The 19,475-nt window shown below is 37.0% G+C and overlaps 1 protein-coding gene across 5 annotated transcripts in view; it reads left to right on the top strand.

The window, feature by feature from the left end:
* The window catches only part of LOC121425947 (ATP-citrate synthase-like), a 71,356-nt gene that overhangs the window by 38,357 nt on the left and 13,524 nt on the right, over positions 1-19,475 (top strand). For all 5 annotated transcript variants that reach the window (XM_041622070.1, XM_041622073.1, XM_041622071.1 and 2 more), the window contains 13 exons: positions 2,536-2,670; positions 3,471-3,577; positions 4,757-4,925; positions 5,687-5,791; positions 6,699-6,895; positions 7,358-7,439; positions 8,129-8,239; positions 9,086-9,213; positions 11,071-11,164; positions 11,860-12,014; positions 12,816-12,966; positions 16,985-17,128; positions 18,795-18,908. In XM_041622070.1, coding sequence (XP_041478004.1) covers positions 2,536-2,670; positions 3,471-3,577; positions 4,757-4,925; positions 5,687-5,791; positions 6,699-6,895; positions 7,358-7,439; positions 8,129-8,239; positions 9,086-9,213; positions 11,071-11,164; positions 11,860-12,014; positions 12,816-12,966; positions 16,985-17,128; positions 18,795-18,908 — 1,692 coding nt within the window. The remainder of the gene's footprint in view (positions 1-2,535; positions 2,671-3,470; positions 3,578-4,756; positions 4,926-5,686; positions 5,792-6,698; positions 6,896-7,357; positions 7,440-8,128; positions 8,240-9,085; positions 9,214-11,070; positions 11,165-11,859; positions 12,015-12,815; positions 12,967-16,984; positions 17,129-18,794; positions 18,909-19,475) is intronic.

The raw sequence follows: 19,475 nt of genomic DNA, 5'->3' as shown, positions 1-19,475 counted from the left end.
AGGAGGTATCTTGAGGGGGATGGAAAGCAGGGAAGGGGAGGTTCTCATTCTACCCTCAGCACTCCTGTTGAAACGTTTGAATGGCATTTAGTTTCTTTTGTGTTAATAGTTGCATTGTTTTTCTCCTCGTATAGAAAATGTGTTACTCATTTTTTTATTTTACATGTACATGTAGCTTATTAGATCTTTATTTCATGTTCTTGTTACCTACCTCAAAGTGAAAGCACACATTCAAACTGCAATATGCGATTCAATTTGAAATATTCTAATACATGTATTAGACAGTGCTGTTGTGTCATTAAAAATGGAATAGAAAAATATGTAAAATATATACATAAAAGAAAACCCCTTCTCTTCAGTTGCATTGTAAGAATTTGTATATATTGCAATGTACTTTTTCCCCTGGGATCCTGCACTAAATTTGCCTACAGGTATATTGATTTCTAAAACTCCTTGAATATTATTTAAAAAAGAATATTGATGATTTCTGGTCACTTTAGTTTCATAGACTTTTATGCCTACAGTACTATGATTTCCAAGGCAAGAACAAATTAACTAATTCTTCCCCTTGAAAGAAACAAAAAGTCTGATTGAAAGTTTTTTATCATTGTACATTGTACATGTACATGTACAAACAAACACAAAAATATATCACATTCTGATTTATATTGAAACTGAATTTACAATGCATAATTTTTTTTTCCTGCAATTTAATCAAAGGAAAATGCATGTATTTTTATCTGTCTTTCGGCCCCAAAGTGCTTCATTAGAGCATGTAGAGATGCGTATGTTAACGTGAGTATTTGAAAAATTTCATAATTAGACTTTTTGTCCATACATAATAGGTGTATGTGATCTCAAAATTAAAATTGTTCCTAAAATTTTTCTAGATTTATAGTTATCAATAAAATTTTAAAATTTTCTTTTCATTAAAGAAACAGGCATATTGCCAATTGGACAAAGAAAAACTATAAAAAGTTCACAAAATATATTGTTTTAGATGTCAAACATATACATAGGTTTTTTATTGATTCTAATTTGATTCAATTAATTTTGAATTAGTTTGAAATTCTTGAATACAGTTTCCATGATTTTTTCTTTATAGATTTTCAATATTACTGCATCTTCCTTTATATTTTAGTTGTACATTTATTTTTCAAGAAATGTATTTTCATAAATAGTCAATATAGAAATTAGATCTCTTTTCACAAACCATGACAGACAGAAAGAGCATGATATCTGTCATGGTTTGTAAAAAGAAATCTAATTTCTGTATTGATTATCTATGAAAATACATGTTTAAAAATGTTTTTTTAATATTAATTTTATATTGTGTTGTTCTACACATACCTGCAGATATGAACAAAATTCTAAGACTTTAGTAGATGATTTTCTTTTGTGTTGTATGTTTCTAATATACATTTTTAAATAAATTAATTTTTTTTACTTCTTTTGCCTAAAAATGAGTGTTTCTGCATACATGTGATGTCCCTGCATATTTTTTCAAACAATTGTTTATATTTTATCTATGAATTTCTATTTTGTTGATTTCTGGTAATATTACTTTAATCCACATTTTGTGTGTAATTTTGCATTTTGCTCTTACATGTACCTTGCTTCTATAAACAATTATTTATATTTTGTAGATGTACATTTATATTGTTAAAACTTTGTATATAGTTTTCTTCTTTGCGTATATCTGGCAACATTTAATCCACCTTTTGTGTGTATTTTGCATTTAACACTATATTCCTTGCTTCACTCTTATTAACATTTGCCTCTGCATTATTTACTCTAGACTTGATTTCATTAACCCTAACATTTATTAAACAATTTCTCTCCTTATTACTATTTGCATGAAATCAATTTGTTTCTATTTAATTCATATTAGCCTGATTTCTATTGTGTGTAATATGTTAACATTTTCTTGATATTTCATTACTCATGTTATTTGAAAATAACAAAATTTTCTGCATTTAGTTTATTAGCCTTTATGATGTGCATGTATAAAATATCATTCAAGATTTAATTTGTCATACATGCATACGGTTCTTACCCTCGACTTCACGTAGGATTAAGAAACACATGTACGTGGAATCTTGTCAAGTGTATGTTTCTGTCCATATCAGAAAAAATTTAGACACAAATTGATAAACTTCCCTTTGAAAATTCAAAAGGTCCATTTAAAGTAACCAAATACATGTACATGTACTTTCTCACTTTGAAGAAATAATAGTGATTTTTAGAAATCTTGTTAAATTTCAAAGACACTGTTAATTCTATAGTATGATTGTAAATATAAGTGGAATAGCTAAGTTCAGATGCTTTTCTTAAGAGTGATACATGTAATGGAGCCGAATAGATTTAGCTGAAAGGGATCAAAATAAAGAAATAGAATTGAATTGACTTTCAATATAATTACTTAAATCATTCATGATATAGGGCACAGTACTGATTGTTTGCTGATCAAGCTATTTTTTTTTATTGAGTTAGATCTGAAATTGAATCTGAAACTGTATTTCTTCCATCTTGCAGGTATCACCAGTGGCCAACCGGAAGGAGAAGTCTGCCTCTGATGCAGATACTGTCAAGATCAGCCAGGCAGTCACAGGAGTAGATGGTTCCGGAGCTGCCTCAGGTTCCAGGACACTGTTCACCAAAACAACCAAGGTAAAAGCCCTGTCACACCTTTCCAAACAATTACCCTGCTTAATGCCCTACAGAGGCCTGAAAGTTCCCATAGGGTCCAATGTAAACTAATACAATGCAGCTAAATAGGGCTGTTGATCTGAAAAAATATCCCTTGGAAAAAAACATCATATTTCCCCTGCTTTCCATGAAGCCTTGCCAGGTACTACATGTAGCAGGTATTTTGTACCTAGTTTGCTTCCAGGGGCTCACACAAGACCAATTTTCTTGCAGCCAAATTTTGACCATTCTCAAAACTTGTTGAGGATGGGTTGTGGCTGATTTTCTTGGGAGGTCTGTGCAGAACACCATGCAGAACGCCTGTTGAATTGTTCAAGAACATTATCTTCAGCTCTAAAGGGGAGAGGATTGTAATTCACTGACTGATAAAAAAAAGTGAAAAGAAGTATATATCAATGGAGTATTAAAGCTGAACTTGCTGTCCCAGCAAATGCACTCTTCACTTCAGCTTCAGGCCATGGGCATTTTTATGAAAATATGTGTGATACGGTTCGTTATATGTTTGTTTGTTGCTGTCACACATAGAAATGATGAGGATCAGAATAATATCAAATTTCTATGAATGCTGATGAAAACATTTCTTTGAATTGACAGGGTAGTACAATGAGAACGCTGAAAGGCAACTCAAGCTAAAGCCGGTGTAATGATAGTAATAACAATGCGCCTTGGAATAGATTATTTCTAGATAAATGCCTATAATTATTGTAGAACTTCGTTATTGTTATTATTATTTTTGTTGCTTCTTTTGTATATTTCTTTAGTCATTCATCTTTGGAATGCAGCCCAGAGCTGTCCAGGGTATGTTGGACTTTGATCACTCCTGCAGACGGGATGAACCATCGGTCGTTGGCATGATCTACCCATTCAGGTGAGATATTGAACTTAAACTGCACTGACCCATGGTTAGGAGTCAAGTGTGAGGTGTAAGTGTCAATCAATGAACTCGACACTAGGCAAGCAGGAGCTGTCCAGTGTATGTTGGACTTTGAACACTCTTGCAGAAGGTATCAATTTCCAGTTGCATGATCTACCCATTCAGATGAGATATTGAACTTAAACTACACTACAACTAAGGTGTCAGGTGAGAGGTGTAAGTCTGTTAACTAATTGTTGATCAGTGATCTTTACTCTGGGTAAGCAAGACCTGTCCAGGCTTTGTTGGACTTTGATCACTCCAAGTAGGAGGGATGAACCATCGGTGGTTGGTATGATCTACTTGTTCAGGTGAGATATTGAACTTAAACTGCACTGACCCATGGTTAGGTGTCAAGTGTGAGGTGTAAGTGTAGAACAATAAACTCGACACTGGGCAAGCAGGAGCTGTCCAGTGTATGTTGGACTTTGATCACTCTTGCAGAAGATATTAACTTCCAGTTGCATGATCTACCCATTCAGGTGGGATATTAAACTTAAACTACACTAAAACTTACAAGGTGTCAAGTGTGAGGTGTAATTCAGTTAACTAATTGTAGATCTATGATCTCTACTCTTGGAAAGCAAGAGTGTATGGGGTATGTTGGACCCTGATCACTCCTGCAGAAGAGATGAACCGTCTTTTGTTAGCATGATCTACCCATCAGGTGAGAAACCATTTACAGGTTTGTGAGAGTTCAGATTTTTATCTGATTTTAGATGTTTTGGTTTGATTTTCAGCCTAATTTCATCTTATTTTAGGCTTTCCTTTGTACAAAAAGTATGGCAGCTCTTTCTATGTCAGACTTTTTCAACGCTCTTCAGCTTTTTTCAGATCTTTTTATTTGTGACCACTCACACCCCTGCATCTATCAAAGTTAAACTACTTTGAACTAATGTTAGGTGTCAAGTGTGTGGTGTAAGTGTGTTACATGTAGGTGTCAAGGTGTAAATGAGTGATTTTCATACAACTTGAATGCCACAATGAGCTGTCCATGTTACATGTACATGTATGTTGGAAACAATTGAAGCTATTCATGTACGTGTAATCATTCATAACTTATAAACAGCTTTATTACACAACAATCTGATAGATATCATTTTTTTGTTCTGTGCATTCTATTTCACTTTTCAGTGGCGACCACAAGCAGAAGTTTTACTGGGGTCATAAGGAGATCTTGATCCCTGTCTATAAATCCATGGCCAAAGCCATGAAGGCACATCCTGAAGTAGATGTCGTCATCAACTTCGCTTCTCTCCGATCTGCTTATGATAGCACGGTTGAAGTCATGACATATCCCCAGGTTCGTTTATTATTACTTCCTAAATTTATCTTTGATGATGGTGGTGATGATGATCATCACTGATGATGGTGATGATGATGATGATGATGGTGATGATGGTGGTGATGATAAAATTCTACAACATCTCAATAGTACATGTAAATTATCATTTGGAACTTCTCTATCCGCTTTTATACATACAGCTCTCCAATATTACCACACTTCACCAAAAATAAATGTATTAGGTATTTCCAATTTAACTGGTGTTCAAGACCGTAGATTTTCTGGCCTGTTTTTTGATTTCAGGCAGGAAATTCCACAATTTGGCAAAAGCCATCCAAATGAGCAAGCATCACATTGGGACTATTAAAGTCCCAATATTTTGAGTGACCTGGAGTGATGTCTCTCCATCTTACTCCTGTGTGGGGGTATCAGTCAGGGGTGTGAGAGTTCACATTTTTTTTGTTTTGATTTTCAGCTGAATTTCAGCTTATATTTGGCTTTCCTCTGTACAAAAAGTATGGGAGCTCTTTCTATTTCAGACTTTTTCAATACTCTTCAGCTTTTTTCAGATCTTTTTATTTGTGACCACTCACACCCCTGGGGTATACATGTACTATTCTATGCATTGCTGTAGATAGAAAGACCTGAATCCAGTATACATCGGTACGGCAGCAATTAGATCTGAAAGCAAGTTATAATCCAGTGTAATTCATGAATTATTGGATTTACAGGTGTTCAGTGATTAACACATTATGTAATGATGTTTGTCTTGTCAACAGATCCGTACCATTGCCATCATTGCTGAAGGCATTCCAGAGAACAAGACAAGGATCCTGATTGACATGGCCAACAAGAAGAATGTTACAATCATCGGTCCCGCTACGGTAAGATTATCATACCTCGGATGGACGTTATCTACATGATAGTATGGTGATATGGATCGTAATCAAATGATTGGCTGAAAACTATCATGTGACTAGACTTCTATTGTTGCTAACAGGCAAAAGTGCTAATGACTGCTACTAATGACTGGTTTTATTGACCGGTCAATTGATGAGGATGGTTTAGCACACAATAAAGATCCACATCACTATCATATACATGTACATGTTCAACATTATTTTGTTTGGGCATTAGAATAAATACACACACTTGTTACCGCTGAAACAGTCCAATCGCCCTTGGCATGTTAAAACTATTATAAACGTACCTCATGCGTATTGATGCCTTTTGTGTTGTACTGATGTAAAAATTGGCTTAACGACATTACCGGAAGGTAAATAACGAACTTGAAATCATCCATTGTTTATAGTGTGTATGTGATATATCTTCAGTGTCATAATTCAATTACACGTGGAATGTTAGCTAATATCCTCTTATACAAACTCTGTATTATGTCATTATTTTACATCCCTGAAATATTCCTCTCCTCCAAGCTCTGTAGTGTGTAATATACATGCTTGAAATATTACTGACAGTGCAATAAAATGTTCATTCCACCTCTATGCTGGCAATATCTGCATAATATGCCATTTATATCAAACATTCTTCCTATCAAATCCCAGCTGGGAGGTATCAAACAAGGATGTTTTAAGACCGATAACACCAATGGAATGTTATATGATATTCTTTTCTCCAAGCTCTGTAGTCTGAATTATGTCTTAGTGATACATGCATGAAATATAACTCAGGTGAGGAATTGAACATCATATTTCACCTCCAGATAGGCAATATCTGTGTGATAGCCCATCTCTAGTGTTTTATATTTCAAAACATTCCTATCTATCCCAGGTTGGAGGTATCAAACCAGGATGCTTTAAGATTGGTAACACCGGTGGAATGTTGGATAACATCCTCTCCTCCAGGCTGTACCGTCCAGGCAGCGTGTCTTACGTCTCAAGATCAGGAGGTATGTCCAACGAGCTCAACAACATCATCTCCAGGAATGCCGATGGTGTTTACGAAGGCGTAGCTATCGGAGGAGACAGGTAAGGAGACAAACTCTTTCATGTCATAATGATAAAATAACTATTGATTTGTGAAAGGCATGTAGTAGACAAGAATTGGAAACTTAATTCGTTATATTACTGTACAAACAGGGCTCTATATTAGCAGTGGCCCGGGGCAACCAAAAATGAGAGTAGGGCCACCAAAATTCTCCAAAAGCCCACACATGTTGGTCCTCTTGGGCTACCAAATTTTTGATAAATTATGTTTTTTATTGTTTTAGGACCACCAAATGTGCCTTGCGGGCCACCAAGAAGGTGAAATTGATAATTTTGGTGGATCATTCGGGCCATCAAGAAAAAAATTAGTGTGGAGCCTTGGTGTAAATGTATTAAATATATTTTGTTGGTTTTCTTGCCTTGACATAATTGGAGCCTTAAGACATGAAGTAGCAATCATCATTGGATAAATCTGATAGATCTTGATTACTTATTTTACTCCAGGTACCCAGGGACAACCTTCCTTGATCACATCCTCCGTTACCATGACGACCCAGAGGTTAAGATGCTGGTCATGCTTGGAGAGGTCAGTATTCTCATTAGGCGAAAGAGTCCAACATCTTTTAGTTTCTTTTTATCTTTTTTTATTTTGTCCTTTGTAGTGATGCAAACTGTTCGAAGTTTCCTTGCAATATTAAAAATGGTCAATGATCAAAGTAACAGGTTTATGGAAGACATTCTTTTTCATAAGATTATTTAAATTTGCATGTTTATTTGAAAAAGCTGGAAATGCTGTTTTCTCACCTACACGTATAGTGCTCCTGACATCCTACTCCACATCACCAAACTAACAAGAACCATTTCATACATGTAGTTATCTTCATAAGGTTACCATTTGACTCAAAATTTGTTTGTTTAATTGTCAGCTCTGGAGGGGGGGGTGTTTCACAAATATTTAAGTATGACTTAGAGTCGCACTTAAATGCTTCCTCGCATGCATTATAAAAGGCATGACCGCATTTGTCAGATCATGCCAAGAGGGGGTGCACTACTGCGTATTAATCGTAAGATTGCGCGTTGCATATCTTGTACGCATCGGCATTTAAGTGCAACTTAAGTCATACTTAAATCTTTGTGAAACATCCCCCTGCATACGCCATTGAAATGGGGTCCTGTTCCTCTTGTATTAATCCATTAGCAGCTATAGATATCTTCCATGTACAGCCATAGGCTTGAATTCCTATTTGATTTCATTTGTACTGTTTTTCTCCACAGGTTGGCGGTACAGAGGAGTATGAAGTATGCTCGGCCATCGAGTCAGGACGCATTGCAAAGCCCATGGTAGCATGGTGTATAGGTACATGCTCAACAATGTTCTCGTCGGAGGTAAGCAATCCCTTGATATAAATTCTTGTAAATTCTAAATTCTTCACAAACACTCAAGTTGAATCAGGATGCATTGTAAAGCATATGGGGGAGGGCGTCATGGTCTAGTGGTTAAGACTCTCGTCTTTCAATCTGAAGGGCGCGGGTTCGATTCCAAGCCATGGGGTGTTTTCCTTCAGCAAAAAATGTTCCCAAATTGTGCCGCACTCAACCCAGGTGAGGTAAATGGGTTCCGGCAGGAAGTAATTCCTCAAAAAGCTGTGCGCACCGGAATCGGTAGACTAGCTTATTCGGGGTAATATAGGAGTGCCTTGAGCACCTAGCATGGTGGATACGTGTGCTAAACAAATCCTATATTATTGTTATTTGTTAAAGCGTACGTTACCATTGTGTATCAGTACATGTTCTATAATGTTTTCATCAGGAGTAAGCAATCCCTTGACAGAAGCCCTTTGATTAACCAAATCTCAAGTTGAGTCTCAACACATTGATGAGCATATGGTACCATTGGTTTATAATGCTCTTCAATGTTTTCATAAGGAGTAAGCAATCCCTTAACAGAAGCCCTTTGGTTTATAAAAACTCAAGCTGTGACAATCAAGAAAAAAATTACCATCTGATATGAATGGAATATCAATGATAATGTGCATGGAGAATTTTATGGAATTTAGACAGTATGAAATCATTTTTTAATACTTTTATACACATTATTTTTGTAGCTACCAGTACTCAAAATTTTCTTTGATATGGGCTCATCAATTCATGAAAAAAGTAGAAGGACATGCCACTTTTTTGAGATAATTACTAAAGTATATTTTCTTGACTTTGTATTTTCATCTTGTCCAGGTTCAGTTTGGTCATGCTGGGGCATGTGCGAATGGTGAGAGGGAGACATCTAGTGCTAAGAACCAAGCCCTCAGGGTAGCGGGAGCCTATGTACCCAACAGCTTCGATGATCTTGGAGATAAGATTGCGTAAGTAGAGTATATTTAAAGCACAAGTCCACCCCAACAAAAAGTTGATTTTATTAAAAAGAGAAATATCCAACGAGCATAACACTGAAAATTTCATCAAAATCGGATGTAAAAAAAGAAAGTTATGATATTTTAAAGTTTCGCTTAATTTCACATAATAGTTATATGCACATCCTGGTCGGTATGCAAATGAGGGAACTGATGACATCACTCACTCACTTTTTCTTTTGTATTTTATTATTTGAAATATGAAATATTCTAATTTTCTCCTCATTGTCCTGTGAAATAGTTTTATTTCTCACTGAACATGTGGAGTTACCATGGCTTAACATTGTATGGTTCAGTCAAGTTGGTCCTTATTGTCAAATCTGTAAAAATTGAAATATTGTATAATTCAAACAATAAAAAACAGAAGAAATAGTGAGTGTGGGACATCATCGATTTTCTCATATGCATGTGGGTAAATTGTGCATATAACTATTTTGTGAAAAATAAGCGAAATTTCAAAATGTCAGAACTTTCTTATTTTACATCCGATTTTGATGAAATTTTCAGCATTATGCTTGTCTGATTTTTCTCTTTGAATTCCACACAACTTTTTCCTTTGGTGGACTTGACCTTTAAGAAATCACAGAGAAAAGGATGTACAGTACATGTCTAGTGAAAGACCGTGATTTATTATGCCGTTTGTAGAGTTGTGGTGCTATTAATCACCCAGCTCTTAGGGTAATTGGAGTTTATTTATGTAACAGCTCGGATAATCTGGGAGACAAGATTGTGTAAGAACAGTATTTCTAAGAAATCACAGAGAAAAGGTCATAGGGTGCACTAGGTAAAGAAAATGGATAGGTTTGTAGTGCTGAGAACAAAGCTCTTGGGGTAACTGGATCCTATGTTCCTACCAGCTCTGATGATCTAGGATGTAAGATTGCAGAAGCATGGAGAAAGAATGGGTACCCAGTAGAAAAAATAAGATTCTAATGCTTTTAGCGCTTCAATAAGCAGCCCAGCCAAAGCCGGGTTAATGTTAGTCCAGATTGGACCATGGTATATGGAAGTTCCCTTTCCCAAGGCTAACATAGAGGGCACATCTCTCCCGATCTCTAATCCAGTACCAATCCACTCATCTTCCTGTTGACTTTGGGAAAGGGAACTTCCATATACCAAGGTCCAATCTGGTCTAAGGTAATGTTAATGAGGGCCTACTGGGAGAAGTTTTCGGAACTGGAGTGGCTACCCTGGAAAGCCAGCCACACCAACATCTGAAATTCATATTTGTTCAAAATGGTTTCTAGCTATGATGATACATTCATCATTGTCTTGACAATTCAGTGTGTTCCTTTTTTGTTTACAAGGACCATTGCACAAATTCTCTATAGGAAATATGACAATGATGGAATTCTCAGGCATGACATTCTCTTAACTAAAATCGAAATTTCGATTTTAGTCGAGAGAATTATTTTTATCATTTTTTTTTACGTACATGTAAAATCCTTTGCCCAAGAACATTCACATGCTGTTTTTTACTGCTTTTTAGAGTCAAATGATAAAACTATCATGCAGACTCACCTTGAAAAATCACTTTCAAGTTCTTTACTATGCAAGAGCTTGTAACCTCTACCGGAATGCCTCAGACTTCGTTGGTGACTTAGTGACCCTTGGCTATTTTTCAGATTTTTTATCAGAGAGGAATATCATGCCTGATTTCTATACAGTTGTGATTAATCACATTGAACTCAAATCTTTGTGAGACCTGGCCCAGGTGTGGTAGCCTGTATAGAGACTATGTCAGTGTCAGAGGACAATGCTTGGGTACTTTCATCCCCTTATGCTTGGATGTTTTTATATCCTTTGCAGGGAGGTGTATCAACGTCTAGTATCTCAGGGTGTCATCACACCTAAAGAAGAACAACCACCACCGACCGTTCCTATGGATTATAACTGGGCAAGGGTAAGTGGATAAGAAATGTTAGTAACTCTTTGACCACCATAGGCATAATCCCTCTTTCACCACTTTTATTTTAGGATGCTACCTAAAGAGGGGTTTGCATGGACTATGCCAATACGACTCAACTTTTGATTGGTGGGTTGTAAAGAAAAGTGTTGTGTTTACACTGTAAAATGCGACGCACATATCACTATTGTGCATGTGTGTTCATACAATAGACTAAATGTACTAAATGTTCTGTGTGTGTATTGAGAATGAAACGTGACTCGAGTCAAAGTTAGCAGTTGGCTGTATAAACAAAAAAGGCAAAGGGTCAATAGCAGAAGAAAAATATGAGAAATGTGATTAACATGAATTGCAATTTGATAAAACCATGACCACTGCTATTTAGTGCGTTCCAAATGGAAAAAAAGAGAGAGATTAAAAGTAAAGGTAATGAAGGTTAGAGAATTTTATTTGAAAAATCAATTTTTCAATCATCAGTCATTTGAATTTGTTTGTTTTTGTTATATGTAGTTTCTATATTTTTTAGGTTACATTGTTTAGTTTTCTATATTTCTGTTATGAATTGTATTTTTAATCTTTTCAATCTAATTAAATAAATTTGAATCTTGAATCTTGAAAAGTGAAAGTAAAGAAACATAGCGAGTAAAACAAGAAGCAGTAGTAATAATGGAGAGTTTAATTTTGTTCCTTAGGAGCTGGGTTTGATCCGTAAGCCTGCATCATTCATGACCAGCATCGTCGACGAGAGAGGACAGGAGCTCATCTATGCTGGTATGCCCATCTCAGAGATCTTCGAGCAGAACATCGGCATCGGTGGAGTCCTATCACTTCTATGGTTCCAAAGAAGGTTTGTCCACAACGCTGAATATTTTCCTACAAACTTTCTTTTGAAAAAAAGGAAGAATGGGCAAACTGAAGCTATTCGACATGCAATCATTGGAGTAAAACCGCATGAATGAAGAAATTGCTAGAACGAAACATATAAAGAACTGAAAAGATTCAGTTTGTCTGTTTTTTAATGCTTTTTTTCTGATTTCACACGCGATCTTTCTTCTTGGGTGTCGTGATAAGATTTATTCCATCAAACTGCACATGTCATGAATATTCATAAACATGAACGGTAAAACTGTAGAGTAATTTGCAATGTTGAGCGTTTTGTGGCCCAGTGGATAAGTCTTCTGACTTTGAAACAGAGGGTCGTGGGTTTGAATCCCAGCCATGGCGTAATTTCCTTCAGCAAGAAATTTATCCACATTGTGCTTCACTCGACCCAGGTGAGGTGAATGGGTACCCGGCAGGATTAATTCCTTGAATGCATGAGCGCTGAGAGGCAGCTCGAGCTAAAGCCGGGGTAATAATAATAATAACAACGTGCCTCGGAATAGAATATTTCTAGATAGATGGCGCTATATGAATGCCTATTATTATTATTATTAATGGTTCATTTAACTTGGTCTTGTGGTGCAGTGGGATAATTCTTGTGCTTTTATTGACAAGCTTGCAGGTCCCTGTTTGCACAAAAATTCAATTTCTAGTTTTACTCTATTTTTTCTGTTTGAAATTGAAGCTAGACTTTTTAAATTAACATGTTCAAGACTTGTATCCTTGTAAGAAATGAGTGAATTTTTGTGTAAATGTTTTTGTGCAGATTACCACCATACGCAACCAAGTTCATTGAGATGTGCTTGATTGTAACTGCCGATCACGGTCCTGCGGTATCAGGAGCTCATAATACCATCGTCACTGCTAGGGCAGGCAAGGATCTCATCTCATCTCTGACATCAGGACTTCTTACAATTGTAAGTGATCCCCATTTCTTATCAAGTTTCTTCATTAACTGGTCAATTTAACGGTTCTATGACATTTGTTCTGGTGAAAATTGCTCTGCTATAAATTTCACACACTGATTGAATAACTAACTTTAATCCTGGATTAAACACTGTACCCTTCCCTTAAAGGGGAATGAAACCTTTGGAACAAATAGGCTTGTGTAGAAACAGAAAAATCAAAGAATAAGAATAAAGGAAGTTTGAGAAAAATCGGACAAATAATGAGAAAGTTATGAGCATTTGAATATTGCAATCACTAATGCTATGGAGATCCTCCCATTGGCAATGCGACAAGGATGTGTGATGTCACTGATGAACAACTTTCCCTTTGGTGGACTATAAAATACCCTCAAAATGTCTCTTTTTGCTTTTTCTTACGATGATACAAACTCTTGATCCATTATGTATTCTTAAAAAATATGTATTACATGCCCTCATGTAGAAAGAACACACGATCTATGGATAGATGTGATAAAAGAGGCAATTCAAGTGAAATATATACTAAAGTAATGGGGAGAGTTGTTCATCAGTGACATCACACATCTTTGTCGCATTGCCAATTTGCTATCTCCATAGCAATAGTGATCGCAATATTCAAATGCTCATAACTTTCTCATTATTTGTCCGATTTTTCTCAAACTTTTGTTGATCTGTTTCTTTGATTTTTCTGTTTTCACACAAGCTATCTTGTTCCAATGGTTTCATTCTCCTTTAAGGCCCGGTCACATATAGCCCGGCGTAAGACCCGTGCACTGAAAATTAGAAAATAGGAAGAGTGCGTCGTTGTGCGCTTAACTCCTGTCAGCATTTGTGAAAGGCTAGCGAACTTGCATCGAATACATAACATATTGCTAACGCGCTGCGCTTATACTGGGCGCATATTGACCGTACACACAGCGCATACACAAAACCTCCCAACGAATGCATCACGTATTGCGAGCGTGTTGAACGAATGGGTAGTGCATGCACTGCGCGTTCAACGCGCAGCCCGCGACAGAAAACTTCCAGTCACGTGACTGTGACTGCGTGTAGTGATAAGAGTCGGCCTACAACCCAATTTTTCATCTTTGCATCTTGGCAACAAAGACAATGATTACATATTAAAGAGAGGACATGAATAATGAGAAAAAGATAAAGAATAGGAATTGAAAGGAATATCAGGAAAATGGTAGCATAAATTAGAACACATTTGGTAAAAAAAATGAGGTGATATCCATTCAAAAAAACAAAAAAACCTAAAAACCAATATATATACATTTGTAGGAATAATAGTACATGTATGTTATTAAGAAAATATATTTTTTTACTTACACTACCAAATAAATAGTTTGAAAATATTTCATATTTGAATCAGTGTCAATTTATCAGGCAGGGAAAACACAAGTTATTTTTTGAAAAAAAAAGTTGCCGGCAGATTTCAATATTATCACTACACATAATATTTTTAATACTTTACAAAGAAGAGCCAAAAAGTAAAGAGAGGGGAAATATGAAAAAAAAGCTAAGAATAGACACATGTAGTAAAAAAGTTATGTGTGGATTTGTGTTCAAATCAAATGTATTTGCGTTGTTAGCGGATGTGTGTGTGCGTGTGTATAATTATGTATGTTTGCAAGTGCATGCTTGCCAAATAAACAGTATATAAAGAATGGAATGAAATAGTACAAAGCATTAATCAACCATAATCAAATCACATCTCTGTATAATCATAACTGTTCACATAAATGTTGTCTCTATCATTCTGTCCTGCCATCGAACGGTACTAGCTTCGGAGTTGACCAAGTGCTTGATTCCTATGCTGTTTTCCTTCCCTGCTGGAGGTTTGTTGCCAGTGACAGAGATTGTGTCTTGCGTGTTAAGGCCTGGGGAGTGTTTCATCAACATTTTTGTCCGACAAGTTGTCAGACCTGACAACTTTCCTTGCTGTTGATTGGCTGAGAAGCACAGTTACTATGGTAACTGTCGGATAAAATGGGACTTGTCGGATAAAACGTCTGACAAGTCCTTTCATGCAAGGCTCCCCTGATCTCCATGCTCCTGGGACGTAGTCATGACCAAGGTTCTCGGCACGGTCAAGCTGCTGGTTCTGCATGCCTGGGTACCTTGTCTTTATCAAGTTGTGGAGGATGATGCATGCCGTGACAATGAGCTTGACGGTAGCTGGCTGCTGCTGCATCGTGTCAGGAGAACTTGAAACCTGTTGGACAGAATGCCGAAGGGATTTTCGACAACCCTTCTGGCTTGGGAAAGCCGATAATTGAAGATGTGCTCCGACTTTCATGTTAGGGCGTAGAGCGAATGCATCGTTGCCGACGAAAAAGTATGGTACGTCGTTGGGAAGAGGATCTGGATCCGGGAGGCCTAAACTGCCATCTTCAACACATTCTCTCAGCTCAGAAGCATTGTAGATCGGAGCGTCTGATGCCGATCCCATGCCACTAATGTCTACCCAGATGAAGCAATAATCAGCATCCATGAGCGCCATGAGGACAACGGAGTAGAATCCTTTGTAGTTATAGTAAAGAGAACCATTTTTTGGAGGACATTTGCAGCTGACATGCTTTCCATTGAGTGCACCGCAGGTATGGGGGAAGTTCCACTTCTCCATGAACTGGTCAGATATGGCACGCCACTCATCGGGAGTGGTGGGGCACTTCATCATCTCACCCTTGTACTCTTCGATGATGGCCTGGCACACTTCTGGGATAAGCAGGGTTATGGTATTGTGCGGGATTCTCCATCCATAGGATATTGAGCGATACTTGGTCCCAGACCAAAGATGTCGAAGGGTGAGAGCAAGATTCAGGCCAGGATCGAGGGCATCTCTGAAGGTTGTATTCTGTTTGGTGACACTCGGGCCCTCTCTTGTTAGCAGTTCGTCGAACATCTCTGGTGGCATTGGCATGAAATTTCGAAGGCTGTCTGGTCTTCGTTACGGAGTTCTACTAGAAGTTGATCATACAAGCCAAACTGTCTTCTCCTTCCAATCCAGGGCTCGGACCCAGTATCTTCGTTGACTTTTTTCCTTGAGACTTGTAGTTGGTGAATATTCAGTGCCATTAAGTTATGCTGATGTTGGAGAACTGCAATTTTATATTTCAGTCGATTGTCAGGATCATCCATCTTCCGAGGTGGTTCTTTCGAGGTGTGGAAGGAGAAGTGATGAGGAGTTGGTGCCGGATCCACTTGTATGCCCTATGACTACATGCTAGGCACATGCCATGTATATGTTAGGAACATGCAGGATAAACGTTGTGTGCGTTAGAGACACGTTCAACACTCGTTCAGCTCGTTCATATTCATTGCGTGTTCGTTGTAAAGCACGTTGTGTGTTCGCCAGTTGTTCGTTCGAAATCAGCCGCCGAACTTGCGACGGATACTCAACGTAGGCTCAGCGTACGTCTAGTGTTGGACTAGCACGCTTTGCGAATGTTTGGCGACTTCATGGCGTATAGAGTCATGCGTCAAGCTCTGCGCATCGTTTTGAGCATGCTCAAAAAATCACGACGCACAAGTAAAGAGCGTCGAATACACAACTTTGGTAAAACGCGCTCGTCGAACGCTTAACGAACAATTGCGCAGATCTAGCGAGTAACAACGCATTGACCAAAACTGCCAAAATTCAACACGTGGGCCATGCGCCCCTCGTGCGTTGCCTATATGTGACCGGGCCTTTAAACTAATCCTAAACCAACCATAAACCCTATTCCAGTCCTAACGTTAACCATACAACTTAGACGAAATTAAGCCCGGAGCAATTGTTGCAAGAGCAAATGTTGATCCATATTGTGCTGCACTCACCTGAATTGAGGTATATGCAAGAGATTACAGGGCTGAAGCTGGGGTAATAATATCCAAGTCCTTTGGAAGTGCATAGGGACGTTATAATCATAATGAGATTTGTGTTATACAAGAGCTGTGATATATGTAGTGTGCAACACTTAGAAACATTATTGTATGTGTTATATAAATTTATATTCTTCTTCAGGGAGATCGTTTTGGAGGTGCATTGGATGCTGCCGCCAAACAGTTCAGTGAGGCATACGACTCCTCTCTCATCCCGATGGAGTTTGTCAACAAGATGAGAACGGAGCACAAGCTCATCATGGGAATCGGTCATCGGGTCAAATCGGTAGGTGTTCACCTCCATCCCCTTCATGCTTTAAAGGGATGCTTTGGGCTAAAGATATTTATATGTCAATAAATAGAGTAAAATTCACAGAACAAAATGCTGAAAATTTGATCAAAATCGGATAACAAATAAAGTTATTAAATTCTAAAGATTTGCGTAATTCCGATGAAACAGTTCTTTGCATGTCTTCATAGATATTCATTAGGTGGGCTGATGATGTCATATCACCACTTGTTCTTTTGTATTTTATTGTATGAAATTAGGTTTATTCAAAAATTTTCTACCAAGAACTTAAACAATTGGATTGATGACTGATTAAGTGCATTAGTTATTTCTTGCTACAACTTATTTCATAATAATGGAGACACATCATTTACACATTTATGAAAAAATGAAACAATTAAGGTTTCATGTAAAAACATGAGAAAAGGGAAAATGGTGATGTGACATCATCAGCCCTCCTACTGAATATTCATGAAGACAAAGACTTCCTTAGACCTGTTTCACTGGAATAAAATTCAATAAATTCATTCTTTGTTATCCGATTTTGATCAAATTGATCATGTTAAACCACATTGATGACCACATATTTGCGCACATCCTCTGACAGTGATCTAACCAATGGAGTGATGTGAAAAAAAAACACACATTAAATTTAGTAATATAAATGTGTTTATTGATCAGACTTAGGTCTTTGTGAAACACCCCCCAAACTCCTTTTTGCAAGGATAATCTACAGAAAATCAAAATAATTAAAAGAAAAATTGATGCCATTACATGTACAGGTGCCTGGTGCTGCATTTTGGGATTGATATAAAGTATGCATCACTTATTGAATGTTGGCTCAAGATATGATGTTTCATTTAAAATTTCAGATAATGAACCTGGGGATAGTATAATTACATCTAGGAAATACAAAAAATATGTGTTATTATATAGGACTTTGGATATTCCGGGTTCCATTTTGAGAGAGATTTCTTTTTACTTGGTCTTTCTGTGAATTTTCTTTTTCACATGGCACATGAGAAATGAAGCTTTTCTACATAATTATACATGTATATGTGCTTATTGTAAGTTAGAGATCAATATGGTAGAATGAATCATGGGCAAATATGGGACCAGCCAACCCGAAACCAACAATGATTTGCCAGAGAAGGTTTTCTGTAAATAACAGGCATCTTAATTTGATTTTTAAAAAGCAAAAAATAAAAAAAATGGCTTATCTGACAGGTTAATTCTTCTTATTCCTTCTATCAAATTTCAAGTAGTAAAGTTGAATAGAAAACAAGGTGCAAGAGTTTCTTTGACACACGCTTTTGTGGGCTGCTTGAAAATTTCACTGAGATTGCATAGTGTGCATATCTCGTCATTTAGTGAACCAAGAACTTCAAACATTGTTTTCTGCTTATCTTTTAAGCTCTCGCTTAGTTGCTCTTGCATTCAACGAAGTACTAGTTAGATGAGTTGTTGTAGATCAATTATGATATTTATGACTAGTCAAATATCATTCTAAAATTTAGGATGTACTTCAAAATTAAATGAAAATCTCAAAATTCATTTTGGGCGACTTATTGTTGGTTTTGATGTTGCCGGTCCCATATGTATTTTTTTTTCATGTGACAACAATAGATATTCAATATGCATTTTTTTCTATGTTTTTTTTCAGCTGAACAATCCTGACCAAAGAGTAGAAATCTTGAAGGACTTTGTAAAGAAGAACTTCCCGGTTTGTCCGCTTCTTACCTACGCACTAGAAGTCGAGAAGATCACTACAGCTAAGGTAAAGGAAATTCACAATTTAACATAATACCTTTGTATTTGTCATTTACATGTAGTTCTTTACAGTGAAACCAACCATTATTGATAATGTTAGGTAGTTGAATATTTACCCTTCTTTGCACATCTTGCAAATATTTTTATCAAGAGTAAAAAAAATGAATGACATTATTTGTGCATGTGTTGGAACAATTTACGTTGCAATTACATCGTCAGGATTACATGTACTTCATCGAGTTCATGAATAACCTGAAACCAGAAGTACCTACAGGCATATAAATGGTTAAAACATAGAGCTATTAACAGAAGGAGATCTGACTCTCTCAAACGCTTTGCCCCATTCGCGGCACCGCTAATCCCCTCTCAGCAGGGTCCCTCACGGCGCATTACACAGGTCGCTCGTAAATCAGATAAGGAAAGTTGATCGACGCAGTCGACAGGTCGGATTTGCGCTTGCGCAGTAGCGTTTTCACCCATAATGCATTTCACATCCGCTACACAAATTTATGCAAACATGGCGGCACACGATTTGTAGATGAAAATCTGGTTTTGGAACCAACTGAATGGGAAA

The sequence above is a fragment of the Lytechinus variegatus genome, chromosome 13, assembly GCF_018143015.1.
Source record: "Lytechinus variegatus isolate NC3 chromosome 13, Lvar_3.0, whole genome shotgun sequence".
Taxonomy (NCBI): Eukaryota; Metazoa; Echinodermata; class Echinoidea; order Temnopleuroida; family Toxopneustidae; genus Lytechinus; species Lytechinus variegatus.
The sequence above is the reverse complement of the archived record's forward strand: the minus strand, read 5'-3'. Positions and strand labels throughout refer to the sequence as shown.